The 19,402-nt window shown below is 34.3% G+C and overlaps 2 protein-coding genes across 2 annotated transcripts; one reads left to right on the top strand and one right to left on the bottom strand.

Moving 5' to 3' along the window:
* Window positions 1-2,487: 2,487 nt before the first annotated feature.
* On the top strand, window positions 2,488-7,297 carry LOC127251195 (probable disease resistance RPP8-like protein 2). The gene is made up of 3 exons (XM_051274784.1): window positions 2,488-3,124; window positions 4,438-4,919; window positions 5,373-7,297. The coding sequence occupies exons 1-3, from the start codon at window positions 2,730-2,732 to the stop codon at window positions 7,181-7,183; spliced, it is 2,688 nt and encodes an 895-aa protein (XP_051130741.1). The 5' UTR covers window positions 2,488-2,729; the 3' UTR covers window positions 7,184-7,297.
* Window positions 7,298-10,952: 3,655 nt separating this feature from the next.
* Window positions 10,953-19,337, bottom strand: LOC127251308 (gamma-tubulin complex component 4). The gene is made up of 16 exons (XM_051274967.1): window positions 19,007-19,337; window positions 18,040-18,328; window positions 17,312-17,448; window positions 16,622-16,717; window positions 16,421-16,538; window positions 15,864-16,136; window positions 15,642-15,722; window positions 15,488-15,571; window positions 14,913-14,999; window positions 13,976-14,031; window positions 13,699-13,887; window positions 13,348-13,573; window positions 12,490-12,578; window positions 12,105-12,258; window positions 11,911-12,033; window positions 10,953-11,230 (listed from the first exon to the last, which is right to left on the bottom strand). Exons 1-16 carry the CDS (start codon window positions 19,174-19,176, stop codon window positions 11,171-11,173), a joined length of 2,232 nt encoding a protein of 743 aa, XP_051130924.1. The 5' UTR covers window positions 19,177-19,337; the 3' UTR covers window positions 10,953-11,170.
* Window positions 19,338-19,402: the final 65 nt, after the last annotated feature.

Below are 19,402 nucleotides of genomic sequence, written 5' to 3'. Positions count from 1 at the left end.
TGAAAAAATAATATTAAATAAAAAAATAAGTAAATTGACATTTTACTCCCCTAAATTTTAGGGATGGTTTCGTCACTAACTAAGCTCGTCTCATCGATATGCAATGGTGGACCTACGTAGGGGCCAAGGGCCTCCTCCACCCCATCTGTTATATATATATATATATATATATATTATGGTATAAAAAAGTACTAAAGCAAATGTTAAAAATTGCTAAATATAATTATATATGTATTTGTTTGAGGGTTTGACATTTAAATTTTAAATACTATAAAATTTAAATTTAATTTATCTTTTTTAATGTGATACAAATAAAGACTAATGTAATAATATAAAAATAAATTTGATTCAATTTGACTTTTTTGAGGGTGAAAAATAGTAAAAAAACCTTCAACCAAATTGTAGGAAAGAAATGATATATATATATATATAAGTTAAATTTTCTTCTAATAAGAAATGGTTGGAAACTGTTCGAACACATCTCTTTTTGACACCAAGAAGGAGCCAACTTCCCAATTTAAATTTAAAGCAGTGTAATGAACTTGAAGAAACAAGGCAGTTACAATATGGCAACACAATGTCAAAAACATATATGCATATGCACCAAAGTAATAGATGAGACAATAGTTTGTTAATCCAGTTCGGTTATAACAAATCTACAACTGGGTATATCGATTGAGGAGTAAATAATTATACGACACAACAATCAAACTCTCTGACCTGTTACGCGGTCAATGAAATAATTCACCTATTTCGTGATCACAATTTAATGTAATACAGGAGAAGAGATCATCTCCGCATGGATTATGTGATTCACTCTTTCGCGTTCTAATGCAGTAAATAAAATGGAAGAATTTTCTTTTATTATCTAATGAAAATAAAATAAGAAAACAATTAAATTAAGGGAGAACTAGCTATTAAGGGGATGTCTGGCTCAAGAGATAATGCGGTTATGACACTTGTGTTTTATCATTGATTCAATAAAGTTAGTTATTATTAAAGTATCAATAAATTGGTTATAGTTATCAACAAGCTCTGTCAATCAATTTTTCTTTACAGTGTAGGTAATTAAGGTACGATATTTAACTACCCTTAATTAAGCAAATAAATCTAGGTGTGCCCATAAGAAATATTGTCTAATCGCATTCTAATTTAGAAAAACCCAATTCAAAACAATTACTACATAAGATGAGCAATTAGATTTGATTGTCTAACCTCCGAAAAGGAACTATTCAATCCGGTTGTCACCTATTCAAGTGCGAATACAATTACGAATATTCTATCTGAATTGACTTTAGATTATCAAACAGGTACCAAAATATTCAATCAATCTAACAATCACAAATGTTATTTCTAACTAAGTTTCCAGAAGAAAAAACACATCATTAATTATTTTACGTCCCTCAAGTGCAAGCTGAGGTATACAGGTCAAAACAGAGAACAGAATTATGTGGTTTACTAGCAAGATCCCGTAAAAATTCAACAAAATGACAAATTAGATTAAAGAGATATCTGCAATGTAACCCTAATTATAGTTTTGAAAAATTCAGTTTATCCTAACATTAATAATAGTTTATAGAGTGGCGTGGCTGAATAAGTAAAAGGAATTGAATACCTAAAAATTGAAATTACTATTGAATATTCCTGATTTTTTATTCTTAAAAAATTCAAATTAAATATTTCTGAATTTTCGAATAATTTTGAAAATCCAATACATCAAGACTTTGAGAACTAAACAAATCTTACAAACTTTCGAGGAATAAAAAGTATACAAGAAGCGAAAATGAGAGGACATGTAAAAAATGAGGAATAAAAAATTCTAAACCCACAAAAAAAATTTCTATTTTCAGATTGCACCACATGCTGCAATCCGAGCAATCAGAACACACATGTTCCGAACATGAAAACAGTGTTTCTGTCGTTTTTGTTGGGGCGTTAAAATTACACCCAATTCGAAAAATCGAATCTGTTCGACCTAAAATTTTTTAGGTTCGGATTTGGGTATTTCGGGTTTGCAAAAAATCGGGTCAATTCGAATTTGAAACGAAAAAAAATAAATAAATAAAATACATGTCGTGTTCGGGTCGAATTTTGGGTTGACCTGATAATCCGAAATATAAAATTCAGGTTGGGTTTCGGATTTCGGATTTAGTATTTCGGGTTAACATGAAATTATTTATTATTGTTATTTTAATTTATAACAATTTAAATATAAAATAATATAAAAATAAAAACAAATTTTTTTAGATTAATTTGATTTTTTTAAAGATTTCGGGTCGAGTTTGTTCGGATTTCGGGCGGCCTATCACTAAATCAATTCAACTTAAACCTGACCCGAAAACATTCGTGTCGTGTTCAGATCTAGAGTTTTGGGTCAAATTTTGGGTTCAGAGTGACAGTTTTTGTGGTATCCCAATTGTTCAACTCGACACGACACCCCTAGTTTCTACTATTTCTTCTTTTTGGTTATTTGTTCATTATTTTATTTCTGCTATAGGATTGGCTATTATATTGTAGATGGTTCAATTATTGCTATCCGTTTTAGGCTATCCGTTCAATTATTGTTGTTGAATTCAGTTTTGCAATTTGAGAGATCATGTCGGATGGACGGAGAAAGACCTTCGAACTATCAGAGAAACGCAACTATTAATTATTTATCCGTCCCCAACAGCTTCCTCGTGGATCAGTTCAAGACACCTACAGCATAGAGAGATCGGAGATAAGTATCTATGGCGGGGGAGGTAGCCGTAACGATGGCAGTGCAAATGCTGGGCGAACTTGCCAGCCAAAAGGTGTCATTAATGCTAGGCGTGGAGAAAAAGGTGAAAGAGCTGCGAGACGAGCTCGAGAAGATGCAGAGTGTCCTTCGACGAGCTGCCGATAGGCCGACGGACGATGAGAGGGTACTCAAATGGGTATCCGACATCAGAGACATCGCCCACGACACCGAAGATCTGATCGAGTCTTTCTCCGTCAACGTCGTCGACGCCCCTCGGCGAAGACGAGGAGCGCTGCTGGGACGGTGTGCTTCGTTTCCGGTGAAAATGTACCAATTGTTCATTCTGGGGCATGAGATTGAGTCTATACAGAAAAGGCTCGAACGCATGGACGACATGCGTGCGAGGTATTGATGTACCCATTTTTTTTTTACTTGGTTTTATTTTAGATTTGGAGTTTCTAAACCTATAAATATCTAATTTTTGCTTTTGTATGTATATATATATATACACACTCCCTCAGTAATTTTTTTTTTTTTTTAAGTAAAGAAAATGTAGAAAAATTAGTATTTTTTACTTTAAAAAAAATGAATAAATTTGAATTATTGAAAAAATATATTTTAATATTAAGCAAACAATAATGCTGAAATTATAATTTTATTTCAATCATAAATTTTAATTTTTACTCTAATAAGTATATCACTACAACAAAAAATCATTTTTGTAACAAAACATTTTTGTCTCTAAATCTACTTTTTCCGTTACAAATAACATTAAAGACAGAATTATGAATGAAATTACGTACGTTAGCTACGTGAACTTTAGGGACGAAATTCCGTTACAAATATATTATTTTTTTTTGTAGTGTTCATGTGTATTCTCTTTTATATTATTATATACAAATTTTATATTTATAAATTACATTCAATTTTAACTTTTTATTACCATAAATATCTCTTTTCGAAAAATAAATTTATATATCCCTCCCTAAAAAATAAAATTATATATTATTTTATAAAAATCAAATTACATTACTTTTTTAAAAAATAAAATTATAGGATACGTTTAGAAAAATAAAAATACATATTATTTTTCAAATAATAAAATTATATACTCCTTCAGTCACAAAATTATAGTCATAGTTGTGTTGGACACAATATTTAAAAAATATTTATATTATATTGGTAATATGTAAAAATAATGGTAAAAGATTTTATTTTTTTCTCTTGTGTAAAAAATAGTAATAATAATAAAAATATAAGAGTAATTTTATAAAAATACGTTTGTTTATGAAAATCAGATAGTTGTTATTGGAATCGGACAAAAATTATAAACAAAATTATTGCATTGAAAAATTATTAGTTTTCAAAAAATAAAATTAGACAACACACGAAAAAAAAAAAAAAAAAATTACAAAAATACACAACTTAAAAAACAAAGTAATGCACAGTGTTACTCCATGCATTGCTCCAAAAATGGAGTAGAAAATATGGTTAGGTTGGAGCCCAACCCCCTCAAAATCAAGCCAATTGCATTTTTGCAGTGAGTTGGAATTGCTCTAATAAAATACTTTCGATCAAGTAAATTGTCTCTTATTCGTCTATCTCGGTTCGTGCATAAAATCAAGCCAATTGCATTTTTGCAGTGGGTCGGAATTACTCTAATAAAATACTTTTGATCAAGTAAATTGTCTCTTATTCGTCTATTGCATTGGCATCAGGTATCCAACCCCGAGCCTTGACGAGGCGAGTCCGGTCTCATCCAATGGCATTGAGCTGAGGCGTCGTGTGTCACCGTGGCATCAAGATAAGCACGTGGTGGGCTTGGAGGGACATGTCGAAACTATACTAAAAAAAGCAATTTTGGTGAAAAAGGGTGGGCTCTTTATTAGCAGCATTGTTGGTATGGGCGGTGTGGGAAAGTCGACGCTTGCAACCAAAGTATACAACGATGCCGCCATCCACAAGCAGTTCGAGCAGAGAGCTTGGGTCACTGTGTCCCAAAATTTTAACCTAAAGGAGCTGTTAAAAACGCTGTTGCTACAGCTAAAGAAAGGCGAAAACATGGAGAATTATCCGGTGGAACACTTGGAGCAAAAGGTGAACGAATGCTTGAAGGGCAAACAATATTTTATCGTGTTGGATGATGTGTGGCAACAACAAAGTTACGAGTGCATCGTGAGAGCTTTCCCCGACGAAACAGGTATATATATATATATAAATATATATATTCATCCAAACTTATATCTCTTCCATTTATCATTTGAGGTAGTATTCTTACAAATAAGTGCTTTTCATGTTGTTCTTGGGACGTAACTTACATAGGTTTACAAGACGAAAATTGAGCCATACCAAAAAAAAACCAGATAATCATTGTTGGCTGGGAAAATTCAATTCTGTCTTCAATCCCATAGTAATACAATTTTCTTTCTTGACAAACATTTCTACTTAGTCTTGCAATTATTAAATCGATATTTAAATACAAAGACATTCACTTTCTTCATGGTCATTGGTATACTAAAAATTCTAATACATGAAGACATATGGCCTCACTTTTATGTTCGATTGAAGAGTTAGAAGCTCATGAAATACTTTATTTCCATCTGTTTTCGTATTTGTTGAAAATAATATGTTAACCTTTATTTCATGTGAATAGATAAAGCAAGTAGATTGTTGATAACAAGCCGTTATCACAACATTCCGAATGCTGCTCGATACGTTCATGAGTTGAAAGGTCTAGATCCCAATCAAAGTTGGGAGTTATTCTTGAAGACGGCTTTCGTTGAGAACAAAGATGGAAAATGTCCAAAAGAATTGGAGGATATTGGAAGAAAAATAGTGAACAAGTGTAAAGGCCTACCTTTAGCAATCAGTGTAATGGGAGGCCTGTTGTTGAACCAAGGACAATCTGTAAGTGGTTGGGAAAGGGTGTGGAAAGGAATGACAACTCATTACGGAACACAAGATCATGATATGAATGCCATTTTGGAGTTGAGTTATCGGGATTTGCCTTCACATCTGAAGTCCTGTTTCTTGTTTTTTAGTTTTTACAAGGAAGACGTCAAAATAAATGTGAAGACATTGATTCATTTGTGGATTGCTGAAGGTGTTGTTCCCCGAGGAGAAGGGGAAGAGACGATGGAGGAGGTGGGAATGAATTATTTGGATGAGTTAATAAATAGGAATATGGTTCAAGTCTCCATGGTGTCAGCTGACGGCCGTGTTATTTCTTGTCAAATGCACGATCATCTTCGTGATCTATCCATTAGAAGAGCAAATGAAGAGATGAATGTTGACATTGTAAATGATGAGAATAGTTTGGAGGATCAACGCCCGGTTAAAGTTCGCCATCTTGTGGCTTTTGGCAACATTGAGAGGGTTGTATCATTGAGAACTCGGAACCCTCACCTTCGTTCACTTATCTTTCATTCATCCACGCGTCATTCTATTATTCCATCTAGTGTATGGAAGAGGCTCGGAGAGCGGCTTAAGGCACTTGAACTAAGAGATTTTGAAGTGACAAAGCTTCATAGTAGAATTGGAAAGTTGAGTGGATTGAAGTACCTTCATTTATCCTGCTTCGAAATGCAAAAACTACCAAGATCATTAGGCCGCCTGAAGAACCTTCAAACACTTAGAATTGATAGAGGAATGGATCTTGAAGTCCCTAATGTCATATGGAAATTGGATGGTCTTCGCCACCTTTATATGCTAAGGAAGATCATCTGCAAGGAGCCTTTGAGATTGGACACACTGAAAAATCTGCAAACATTGGTTGGCGTTTCGACCAAGAATATTGTTGTTGACCATCTAGCGAAATTGGTGAATCTACGAGAATTGTCTCTGATAGTGGGAGAAGATGTTGATAAAATCTTCACCTTGTTGGCTACTTTGAAGAAACTTGATGATGTAGCTTTGGATTGGTATTGGAACGATGATCAAAGACAAATTTATTTGTTGAATGAGATTGTTAATTTATGCGCCGTATCACAACTTTCAATCTCCGGAAAGGTAGTAGAGTTGCCAAATAGTTTCGCTCGCAATATTTCTCACTTGACTTTGTGGTATAATCATCTCACTCAAGATCCAATGCCAATGCTCGGGAGGTTACCGAATTTAATCTCCCTCAATTTGCATAATAATTCTTATGTTGGCGAGAAAGTCGTAGTTTTGAAGTCTGCTTTCCCCAAGCTCAGAGTACTCCGTCTCCTCTATCTGAGAAGGTTGAAAGAAATATACATCGCGAAGGAGGGAGTGCCAATGCCACAACTCAGAGAATTAGAAGTCAAATGCTGCCGACATTTAGAGATCATTCCAAAGGAGGAAGAGATGATGATATTGAAGAGTCTCCAAATGTTGAAGATATCGGAAACAAGCAAGAAAATTGACATCAAATTCAAAGGCGACGACTACTCCAGTATACTCTCAAAAATACCTTATGCAGTAGTAACGACTGAGTTCGTTTAATGATTATTTTGTTAATCATCTGATTTAAACATTTATTGAGTTTTTCAGACTACTCTACATTACTTTTTGTGGTTAATCATTCTCCTCTTCAACCCCAATTCCAATCTAATTCCAAGTCCAAATTTTCAATTTCAGTAGTATATGGAGTATTATATATGTCACAATGGAAATGAAGCTCGTCACTTTTGCCTTATAATCTCCCTGCAAAATATATCTCACGTGTTTACAAAAGTCGCTATTTATGTCATTTGTCCGCGCGTGACATTCACACCGCGCGCCCTTACGCGCAATCACGCGCGGCCAAATGATAGAAATAGCTACTTTTGCAAACACCTGGGATATATTTTGTCAGCTACATAATAACGAGGTTTATGTTTAGGATATTTTTTTGCAATTTTCCCAATAAATAAATATTATTGGTGTGTTTATTTTGTTGGTTATTTATTTGTTAGTTTTAAAGTGAAACAATTGTTATAATATTTTGTATAAAAATTCGAATTTTATTTTATAGGAAAATGTAAGTAAATAGTATCATTAAAAATCTTAAATAAACACACCCTGTATACTATATCTAATTTATTTTCTACTTTTGTTTCTACTACATTTAAAGAGTATGTATGTGGTCATATATAATTATTTATGTCTGATGCTAATGGCCGTCTCACCTAAAAGCTCGAATTTTTAGGGAAATTAAGCCATTATTCATATATCCGCAAATGGGAGTCCCCAACAATTTATATTTTTAGAAATCAATTATCTTATATAAAAATAATATCTCTAATGATTTATTTCATAATATATATATATATACACTAGTGCAATCAGTATAATAGCTGTATTTGGATTGAGAATACTTGATTTGTGAGGGAATAAAAATCTCTAGAAACATTACATGTCCTAAGATTAGAACATAAAACAAATAATGCATATAAATATAGAGATTCAAGTAAAAATATGAATATGAATGGTGACTCCATGGAATTACCTCTGGGAACTAATGGCCTCTTTCATTTCAACTCTTTAGTCAAGAATTTAGGGGGTGTTTTTTTTTTTTCTTTTATTGAGTTTGGAAAAAATTGATTTGAATTTGATATTGAAATAATATTTGATGTGAAGCTTTTTTTTTTTTTTTTTTTTTTTCAAAAAATCCAGAATCTATTTTCATTCTACTCACTATAGCTACCCATATCTAGATACTTCATTACGGCATCAAAGAGAATTTTAAATCCGACTGATATACTCTAGTTCGATATCATTGCTGGATCTGGCAGATTAAAATTGGGGATCTTGCATAGGAGTAAATTTGAGCGAGATGGTAAATATCATACAGAGAAGATACAAAAATCTTTACTCTCTTCGCTCGAGCCACGGCCCCTTGATGATATTGAGCCAATTTCAACACGAAGAATTTTGAAAATCCAAATAGAATACATCAAGACTTTGAGAACTAAACAAATCTTACAAACCGCTGAGAAAAAAAACTGAGATGTCGTCCCGTAAAGGGGTGGTCGGGTGGTCTGGTGGTCAACCTGCCGCACATGGTTTGCCTAGTGTGATTTGTCTTGTTCGATTGTAAATTTATCCAGAGTGCCCTCGACAAGAAGCGAAAATGAGAGGAAATGTCCAAAACTGAGTCAGATGTGAGTTATTAATATTATTATTTAGCTCACTCTCTACCACCCTCTTGTGGTGATTGTAGGCATTCAATACTCTTTTTCAAACTAAGAAAATGAAACAATTGACTGATTGCTGCTTGAACTGCCCAAAAAGTTATATTAAGAATTATGCACAAGTGATCGATCATTCACTTAAATTATGACATAGAGAAGATTGGAGATAAGTATCTATTGCGGCGGAGATTAGAGACAAGTATCCAACTTGCCGGGTCGGGCCAGCCCCAGTTGTAATTTTTAGTTTTTTTTAAATAAAAGTTTTAACAGTTATTCCCTTCGTCCACATAGGAAGTAAGCATTTAAAAATAATTTATAAAAGTTTATAGAAAAATATTATTCTCTCAGTCCATATAGAAAATAAACATTTATTTTGGTGCAGTGTTTAAGAAATAATAGTATTTTAATTATAATGAATAGTTAAAAGTAGTGTAATACTTTTCGTTTAAAAAGTAATGATGTGATATAAGGGTATATTTACTTTATGATTTAGACGTCCCAAGATAAAAATATGTATAATTATAGCTTTGACGGTTTTTTTTTATAAAAGCTGCTTTTATACATATTCATCCACACACATAATCGATCTGCTTCTACTTTCGATTTCTACTTATTTTTAAGTCAATCCAAACGAACCCTAACAAATTATAGAGAATAAAATTCTAAAACACCCGTCGCCTCCGTACCATTGTTCGCGCCGTCCACCAACTGCACGTTGGAATGGAGCTTCAATGTGATCATTACAATGTTTTAGGGTTGTCATCCGGCGACGAAGGTGCCAAGTTTTCACAACAATAAATAAACAAAGCATATCGATCAAAGGCCAAGGAGCTGCATCTAGACAAGAGGTCCGATGATCCCAACGCACACGCTGATTTTCTAAAGCTTAAAAGTCGTATGAAGTTATCAGAGACGAAAAGGCTAAGAAACTATTTGATGATCTACTCAGAGCCAAAAGGGAGAAGCTTCTTCGATGAGGCTCAAAGCGCCGGAAGATGATGTCGGATCTTGAAGAAAGGGAGAGCACAGTCTAAGGAAGATAGAACAAAGAGAAAGGAGGCCGATACATCGGCAATTGGGCAATCCGGTTGGCGCTGGATATCAGGCATTTGAAGATTCGGTGCTGGAGAAACTAAGAAAGGCTGCTAAGGAGAAAAAGTGAAGTGTCGAAAGGGAGCATTGCATTGAAATAGAAAATTCGAGTAAATCGCATAACAATGTCGACCAGTACAATCGAAACACACAAGGAAATTGATTGAAACACACTGGATTAGGGTTAATGATCGAATAACAAACAAAAAAATAAAGAAAACACAGATTTACGTAGTTCACCAACAACGCGTTGGCTAGTACACGGGCAGAAACGGATAACAGATTTACTGAGGACGGCTTGGTTACATATAACAAATTTTGTATCCCTAAATCTATTTAAATAAACCAAAAGAGGACATCAGATGGGCTCAGTCCAATACCAACTCCACCCGGACAAAGGGAACTTCGCCCCGCTTAACCCCCCGACTCGCTCACCGGACAGCGAGATCCCCGTAAAAAACTAAGCGAAGTGGCAAATTAGATTCAAGGCATATCAACACAAACCTTGTAGAGGAACAGATTCAGATCCTATCGTAAAGTAACAGCTTCTTCATACTCAAACTTTATATCAGTATTTCTTTCAAAAATAAAATATTCTGGTGGCCTAACCAATTTGTCACCTAAATGAGCAAATCTATATTAACACAAAGAGGAAATTAAAAAGAGTTCACGGCGAGGCAAGAGATTATCATTTCCAATTGAAGCATGCGAAATAGTATGGAACCTATATAAAATTTGAATCGACTAAAAAATAAATTCACAGGTATTCAATAGTACGAGCTGAGATACTAACATGAACCACTCCAATTACCTTCACAATGACCAGAGAACCAAATGAGAATTAGCCTACAAACCATAGCCTGTGACCAAGTCATTAAACATGCAGCTGCGCAAACTGTTTGGTGTGTTCTTTTGTGAGTTTTACCAAAAGATTTTTACTATTTAGATTTTTTTTTTCCTAAAATTTTTTTTATATTATACTATAAATTTATTTTACATTCAAAACATCCATCAACCTCTATTTATATCACATCAAACAATTATTCAAATTCAACTTTTTACTATTCAAGAATCTAAACCCAAAAACTAAAACCCACAAACAAACACGGGGGAGGGGGGGGGGGGGAGGAATTAAAACATGTAACGAGACAAAGACCGAGTTGGGACGGATAGTTGTCGATGTTGTGACCTGAATGGATTGTATGAACAGAACAAGACCCTTGAATCATTGCAGGCCAAGTGTTGGCCGAGGTTTTACAACATTAAGAACCCCACGAGCAGTTGCCTGTCAACAAAAAAAACAATTAAAGCAAATCAGGACAATGCAGCCAGAATCGACAGTTTGGTAATCAAAATCTGAACAAACTTTATTGATCCACTAAATAGTAGTTCTACCGGGATTGTTTTTTTAAAGAACCCAACAGCTTAATCATCATGCATCCATTATTCATTGTTGAAAGTCGGGATTACATTTATGGATCTCGGAATATGATACAGCCTTACGTTGTAATATTAACCATCAATTTGTGTTCAACATTTGACAAAATATATATTTCAAGGCAGTTGTTACTATGTCGACTATAATTAATTTATACTACAAATACAACACATAAATTGATAATACAAGATTGTAGTCCATAGAGCAAATACTACGATTGATTTCGACATACAAAGTATATTAACACTACACACATGAAATATAACAGATACTACATCTAACAATCTATACAACATCTGCGGGCTAGTTTATTTTCATGTGTTGTCGGTTATATTTTCATGTGTTGATTACGGCTAATCAACATGGTGTTATTAGCCTCAAATCAGCACCCTAACTTTCATAGATCGAATTGGCACCCATGTCACTAACCATTCCCATATTTTAAATGTAATTAGTATCCAAACAACAAAATGCACTACTTACACTAAAGACACTCCTAATCCAAACAAGATTTCATAAAAGTTTACCTCAAAGAAAGAATTGAAATTGAGCCTCAAAAGGAAGCGCCGAAGGAATGGAGCTCGCTGACTGCCTGCAATCCGGCTGCTGCGAAGTATAGTGTATAAAGAATTTGATTTCTTATTGAATTCCTGCATCAAAGACAGCATATTTGATTTTTTCCTCGCATGTTCAGCCATCAACTTGCAAGTAAAAGTCTTACCTCAGCTATGCGCTCCAGATCTGCAGTGCTTTCTTTATTGTCTTGACTCTCGATCATCCAGCAAAATTGCAAACAGAGTTTCATTATGCCATCCAGAATCCGTGACACGGAACCGATATCCAAGAAAGATTGTGAAATTAAAGCAGATAAATACCTGCAGTGATGGAATATGTTCAAACTTCAAAGATAATATAATACACTTTGTTGGTATAAATCAAGATTTCATAGATTCTTGATATATATATCTATATATATGTATATGTATGTATATTGACCATTTGAATAAGATAGGGGTATCATTAGCAATCTCAATACATGCAAAACAAAAAGAAAATAATCAACTGATTAAAGCATGATGCAGATTAGAAGCATCAATATCACTTACTCTTGATGGAAGCCCACCAGTTCAGTAAAATCATGAGAATTCTGAATGTGAGACTGCAAAACATTCCACTGAGACTCGATTACGTCCACCTGGTAATTTAAACAAGCATGGTTGAATAATTCAAGATTTGGAAGGAATTTTTTAAAAAGGAAATATATAAATATATACACACACACAGAGAAAGATACATGTGTCCGACCGTAACTAGGGTTTGGAAAAATTACCGAATTTTTAAAATACTACTCATGCTGTACTGAAAAAATACCACAAATATCAAAATTTCGTTATACCAAAATTTCAATATGATATGATACCGTACTTGAATTTTTTAGTTCGGTAATGATATGTAGTTTAATATTTTGATATATATCAAGATATTGAAAATACTGTATACTATTTGATATATTGAAAATACCATATAAGCAATTCGATATACCAAATTATCAATACAATACGATATATACTGCAATTTTCCATACCGATTTTTGGGTACAGTATTGATATAGTAAAGTACCATAACAAAAATTTCGATATGATATACGATATACATTATAAAATTTGGTATACCGTACCGAACCACCCCTAGTAACAACACATCAATGACTCTAATGATCACTTCGAGCCATATGTAACAATGAATACAGGATAGGCGGATACTGTAATTGTATACAACATCCATCAAGGGAAATAGGCAAGGCTATTATAGAAAACCAGGAGAAAGTGTGACATATGCACTCGACTACAACTCAGTAATTTCAGTATTTTGGCTTCACTTTTAAGTTGGTTGGTTGTCTTATTTTTGCAGGAAACTACTGAACCACGAACAAACCAGTCATTATAAAATTACCATGCGCATACCTGAATATAGAATTGAAGATTTCTTATTAAAAAGGCCATGTGTTCTCTAACACGCCACATTGGCTTGAATCGTTGCCGTCTCTGTTGGGACGGAGAGTTCTTCAAACCATCGTTGAGCCGTTTGGCAAACTCAGAATGATCTTGATGCATTGCAGAAGCCCAAGACTTTTCCAATTCCATCTGAGTCCGTTTAAGTCGAAGCAAGTACTGGAAGATCCTGAGATACCTAATCCAATAGGAAAAAGCCACTCAGTTAGTCATTCAAGACTGATGCAGCATTGCCGAAAAAAAAAAGGCAGACAAGCAATTTTGTTTAAATAACAAAGCTGACGAAATTGATGAATGGCTTACTTAGAGAGCACTTCCTGGGTAAAGAACAACTGTAGAGGCCAGTCAATAGAATATTCAAGGGCAATGCCATCCCAACCATCAATTGGTGTCCGCACAGAAGCATCTGATGGGACACCAGAATCCCCATCAGAATGGGCTCTTGCCTTTGGCAACTCAACATGGGAGGATTTAACTATGACTCCTGGCATTCTAGAAATGGTTTCGAAAAAAAAAAAAAAAAAAAATCAATGATTGGACAAAGTTGTATTGACTTATGCACTGTTAAAAATATGCATACCGCAGAGTCACTCTGGAAAAATACTTATCTTCGTCGCCAATAGTCTTTATTGCAGCCTACATCAACATGAAATTTGCAGTTAAATACAATATAAGAGGATACAACAGATGGTTGCAACTAAAGAGAAAAGTCTGGCAGACCCTAAGATTATATTATATACTGTGCCATCTCATGGTGATAACAGGTAATAAAGCGAATCAATTTGTAGAAATTTTTTTTCACAGATTACTGTAAAGTGTAAACAACTTTGACAGGATCCCTTTTGAGATTCGAGTTGACAGTTAGGGCAGTGCAAATTTGATAAACTTCAAAACCAGTAAGCCAGAATTTGATCAATAAGACTTTTACCAATTTTATTATCAAACTCCCAATATATGATCCGTATTCTATTTAACGAGGCATAAAAATAATTTAGGGTGTGTTTGTTTGGGGGTTTGGATTTTGGATTGGGATTTGAATAGTAAAAATTTTGAATTTGAATAGTTGTATGATGTGATATAAATAGGGTTTGATGTGATGTTTTGAATGTAAAATTGATTTTTAGTATAATATAAAAAATAAAAATAGGTGTTTGATTTGATGTTTTTGGGGGGAAAAAATTGGATGAATAGTGGAAATCCTCCAAAATCCTTCAAACAAACACACCCTTAAAGAACCCCTCTGATCATTCAGAAAAGTACAGAATCATTTAATTGAATTTGGAAAAGAAAAATCAAAATATTTTATTTTTTCGAAGTTTGAAAATGAATAATTTTAAAATGAATTACCAATTTAGATATGTAGGTATCATCTTAGGAACAATTGTCTCTCCAATGGAGATGAAACTATGAGATAGTTATACCACACGCCATGTAAAAAATATCCACACATGAATATGAAATATGAATAAATTGCAAAAATCTTATATGGTGGGATATTTTTCGTGACTAGAACTTACTAACTGAAACGGAACAAGAAGATCAGCTTCAGCTGTGGATTGACGAGGTGGTAGACGCATCAGCTGACGACTCTCCTCGAGAAAACTCTATCATGTAACAATATCATCTGTCAATATAGTAATGCATGTTTAACTAAAGCTGAATAGTAAAAACCTTCCATGGAAGCTTAAATGTGAGATACAGTTGAAACTCATTCTATCAGCTTTCCTAAACTAAAACACGACTCTGAATTCTAATATGAAGATGTTGGTGCTAAATATCTTCTGCAAGCTTACATAGAATTCTTCCTTTAACCACATAATATAAATATATATATATATATGTAAACACATACATACAAATAAACAACGCAAAGGAGTTATTGGAAGCAAATTTCACACAGACAGGAAGGGAAAAAAAGAACTTATGATAAATTTCGCTACCAATGGTGTATCTAAAAGATGTATAGACAGTGAGCATTTCCAAAGAAGAATGCCTGAGTTTTACTCTATTTAAAATATATGATCAAGAACATATGTTTGCCACAGACACCACAACAGAAAGAATAGCTCCCATTGTAATCATTCACCATTACCTGGAAAAAATCACCTTTTGCTAAAAGGAAATAATCTTTAAGTGCTTTCAAGTGTCCATTCAAGTCAGCACGCACAACAACAAGCTGCAAATGTGGCCAAATCAACAAATTGTTTTCCCCAACAATAAAGTGGGCAAATGTTTGCAATAAGCACCTGCCAAAGATTATTAGCTGCAATAGATTTGATTGATTCAATCGCAGTCTCAAATGATCTCTTATGGAACTCAGATGATTCCTGCACATGATAAAGGGAAAAAAAAAAAGAAAGCTGATAAGAAAACAGAAAGGAACATCAATATGACATTGGTTAGACTATGCTGCTTCCTAAACCCCAAAAATTTGGCAGCACTCAAATGTTCAAAAAGGGATATAGAACCTTCAAGTCTTGAAGCATTGCTTCAATTCTGTCAGCCTCAGTTTGTGGAAGCAATTCTTCTCCCGTTAATATGGCTTGGACAGAGCTTTCCCTCTGTTGAGGAAGCCTACCTATAAGTCCTGGAGCCCTCTGTGATCCTTTTTGTATCTGATGATGAGGTGGTGCGCCCTGAAATTTGACAGCAAGACTTGGATTTCGAAGAACCCTGATAGCTTTCCCAGCAAATAGAATAGATTCAGCAATGTGCATTGGGATGTACTCAGGAAGCATATCCTGCAAGTGACAATTCAAATTTTCATTTTTCTTAGATTCTAAAAGGCACGCAAACGTCAAAAACTATCGGATTTCATTAGGATTTATATTAAAAATATAGGTCTATACGGTATGCTCCTAATGAAAGGAAACCACGGAGAAATGAGTTCTACAGTTTGAACTGCTTCATGTAAACAACAAAGCAATACAAACTTTGTATCAATGTCTATAATGACTCAGTCCTACGCTCAAAACATGTGTATAAGAAATGCATTATTGACAAAGAAAAACAAAGATAAACATACCAGAGAAATATAGAAGCCTAGATGCCAATCAGTCAGAGATGCATCACTAGTCGACATGCTGGCAAACTTCTCAAGTATATTTGCAGGTGCCTCACGGTCTGAATCACCACTCTCTTGCCTTGATGACAAGTTGCATCCAGCTCAGATATATAAGCTCATGTTCTAAGCTATTTGAAAATAAACCAAAGCACTCACTATTACCTAACGAAAAATTCTCCATACTGGTCATGAAGGATACCATAAACCATCCATGATGTGAGTTGATTATACATGACTTGATGCCCGTGCCATAAAAGCCTGTTTGTAAAAAGAACATTACCCGAATATTATTCCAAGTCAATAGAAACTGAATACTCCGCGGTGGTGTATCAATCCCCTTCAAATATCATTTAATATGAGACCAGATAGGGAGGACAAAATGACCAGTGATAGAAGTTTGAAATCCCTCGAGCAACTTTCTTACAGGAGTGAGCAATTAGTGCCTAAGATCAAAATTCATAATATGATAATACTATCCATATCAGACTTCGGATAAAATACTATCCGAAAGAGCTTAGCATAAAAACAAAGAGCCAATCAACATCACAAGAGAACACACAACTTCACCACCATCCAAGTCATATATTACACGCTGATTTATCTTGTGATGTTGTCAAAAGTGACTGATTTATCTCAAAACTGAAGATATAGAAGTCCAAACTCCAGTATAAAGGATATTAGCACAGCATCAGAACTGACTGCTTTACCTCACATTCTATAAATTTAAAAGTAATATATATTTTTTGTGTGCAAGGTATACTATGCTAAATGATGTATTCCGAAAGGTACGTAACGGCTGTACTTATATATCTCATTTACTATATGGAATAGATCTTGATAAGTAAAGCATACCTCTGAATGCACATCTGCAACTCAGGAACCCCACAATGGCAACGTTTGTGCAAAAGATTGAGAAGTTTTCCTCCACAAATGTTATCACGCTCAATCTCAAAAATGAGCTCGTAAAGAGGTGGCAGCAAAACAAAGAACTAATACAATTGCAAAATTTGATTAATATTAAAATTAGGCAACAAAGAAATATCAAGAATCAAAAAATATATATACATAACCTAACTTTATATACCAATTGATAATGATTTTGATGCAATAAAAAGGTGAATTCAACATCCTAAAGCAGTTAGCTTAACATGTGGTTTTAAAAGAAGATGAAGGAAAGAAGAGAATGCAAAAAATAAAAAATAAAAAGTAAAAATACAACAGGAACGAACAAATTCTTCAGTGAAAAGCTATTATTACATAACCAAAAGCAAGTCGCCCATTAAAATGAAGATGAAGCAAGTTACATTTTATCGTATCAATGGAGATGATAGGAAATATACCATTTCAAAGACATTTTCTTGATTCCACTGGAAAGAAAAGACTTATGTTACAGTATTTTATGCTTTTTCGGTTTTTCCACATTATGAATCACATGTCCAAGTGCTTAAATAGAATAACAACATGAGAACACACCGAAAACTGAATCCTAGCATTAACTACCTAAGGCTAAAGACGGCACGAACGAATAATTTCAGACCATCATAGCTCACAGACTCTGAGTTGAATTACTTAAATCTTACCTTATTGAGTCCTTGTGTCACAGTTGCCAAGATGGGCAGAGCATCAGACAACAACTTCTGCTCAATTTGCAAAACACAAGATCTGTAAACAGACAATACTTCAACGATTCCATTTGCCAGTGCCCTCCTATACACACTAGGCGCTTTATTCCCTTTCGACATTTCCATTGCGCTTGACAAAGGAGACTCTCCCGAAGATCTTATCCAACTCAAGTTCCGTGATTTAGCAGCAACACGTTCAAGCTCTCTGTAGTAAAATCCTAAGGTAATAACTCTCTCAATAACTTCCCTGCAAATTTAAAAACAAAATATGATGCTAAAACCATTACAAACTGTAGGAGAGAACTAGTTTATTAAAACATGAATGGCAATTTTTTACTAATTCAGTAAGATTTAACCGATTAACATGTAAAACATGAATATTAGAATCAGTTGCATAACTCTCAGGCCCCATTTGGTTAGAGAAATTTGGCTTAAAGCATTTCAAATGACTCTAATTAATCCATTAGTTTCGTTTGGCAATGCAGTGGATTTCAAAACTCAAGAAGTTGGTTGTGAATTTTAAATTCATCCCTACTTCAAATACTCTTTATATTCTGTCATTTCAAATGCTTCCCATGAAAGATAAATGATGAATTTTAATTATAAATCCAAAATATTCAAATTCATTCATTTAAAATCGAGTCTGAAATCTGAATCCATCAAACCAAAAACAGGGCCTCAAATAATTTCCAATCAGCAATTCCATCCCAATCACAGAGCAGCAAAAACCCTAATCAACAGGTAGTAAATAAAATGTTAAAAAACCATTCATTTTAAAACAAAACTCACCATGATTCCCCCTACAAATGTAACCTAGAAATCAAAACCACACCTTCCATTACCATACCCAAAGATAAATAAAAATAAATTAAAAACACTAACTTCGCGGGCATTTTAGAAGAGCAAAAGGTAGAACAGTAAGAACCTATCACAAGGTTGAACAAAGTCAACATCAGGTGCGAGCTTAAACGTCGGCTCATCGGAGAGCGGCGCGTCAGGGGATAAATTAACGCGGAGGAAAACCCGGTGTTCTCTCTCGTCGATTATGAGATCTCCGGTGTAACCCAGCAGCGCAAGCAGCAATTCGTGCAGCATTGTGACGGGGCACGAAATCCACCAGCAACACCCGCCGATTTGATTCTATTAACTTTGGAATTTCAGTAATTCCGCCGGAGTAAACAGCGCCGTCGGTAGCGTTGGGTAGTGCCGGCGGGAGGCAAAGATATAAAAAAAATACCAGCGAAAAAAATTCAAAATGTTTATAAATGAAAAAGTGCTATTGTCTGCTGTAGCGTTTTTAAGCTCAAATGCATGAGGACTG

The sequence above is a fragment of the Andrographis paniculata genome, unplaced genomic scaffold (assembly GCF_009805555.1).
Source record: "Andrographis paniculata isolate CXL003 unplaced genomic scaffold, ASM980555v1 Contig43END, whole genome shotgun sequence".
NCBI lineage: Eukaryota > Viridiplantae > Streptophyta > Magnoliopsida > Lamiales > Acanthaceae > Andrographis > Andrographis paniculata.
This window is presented reverse-complemented; position numbering and strand designations above follow the sequence as displayed.

Coding starts and splice junctions, on each gene's coding strand:
- LOC127251195 (XM_051274784.1), top strand. CDS start 2,730: ATGGCGGGGGAGGTAGCCGTAACGATGGCAGTGCAAATGCTGGGCGAA. Junction 3,125..4,437: donor ATGGACGACATGCGTGCGAG/GTATTGATGTAC, acceptor CATTGGCATCAG/GTATCCAACCCCGAGCCTTG. Junction 4,920..5,372: donor AGCTTTCCCCGACGAAACAG/GTATATATATAT, acceptor TCATGTGAATAG/ATAAAGCAAGTAGATTGTTG.
- LOC127251308 (XM_051274967.1), bottom strand. CDS start 19,176: ATGCTGCACGAATTGCTGCTTGCGCTGCTGGGTTACACCGGAGATCTC. Junction 18,329..19,006: donor TTTGTTCAACCTTGTGATAG/GTTCTTACTGTT, acceptor TTAAATTTGCAG/GGAAGTTATTGAGAGAGTTA. Junction 11,231..11,910: donor ATTTCAATTCTTTCTTTGAG/GTAAACTTTTAT, acceptor TTTTGTTGACAG/GCAACTGCTCGTGGGGTTCT.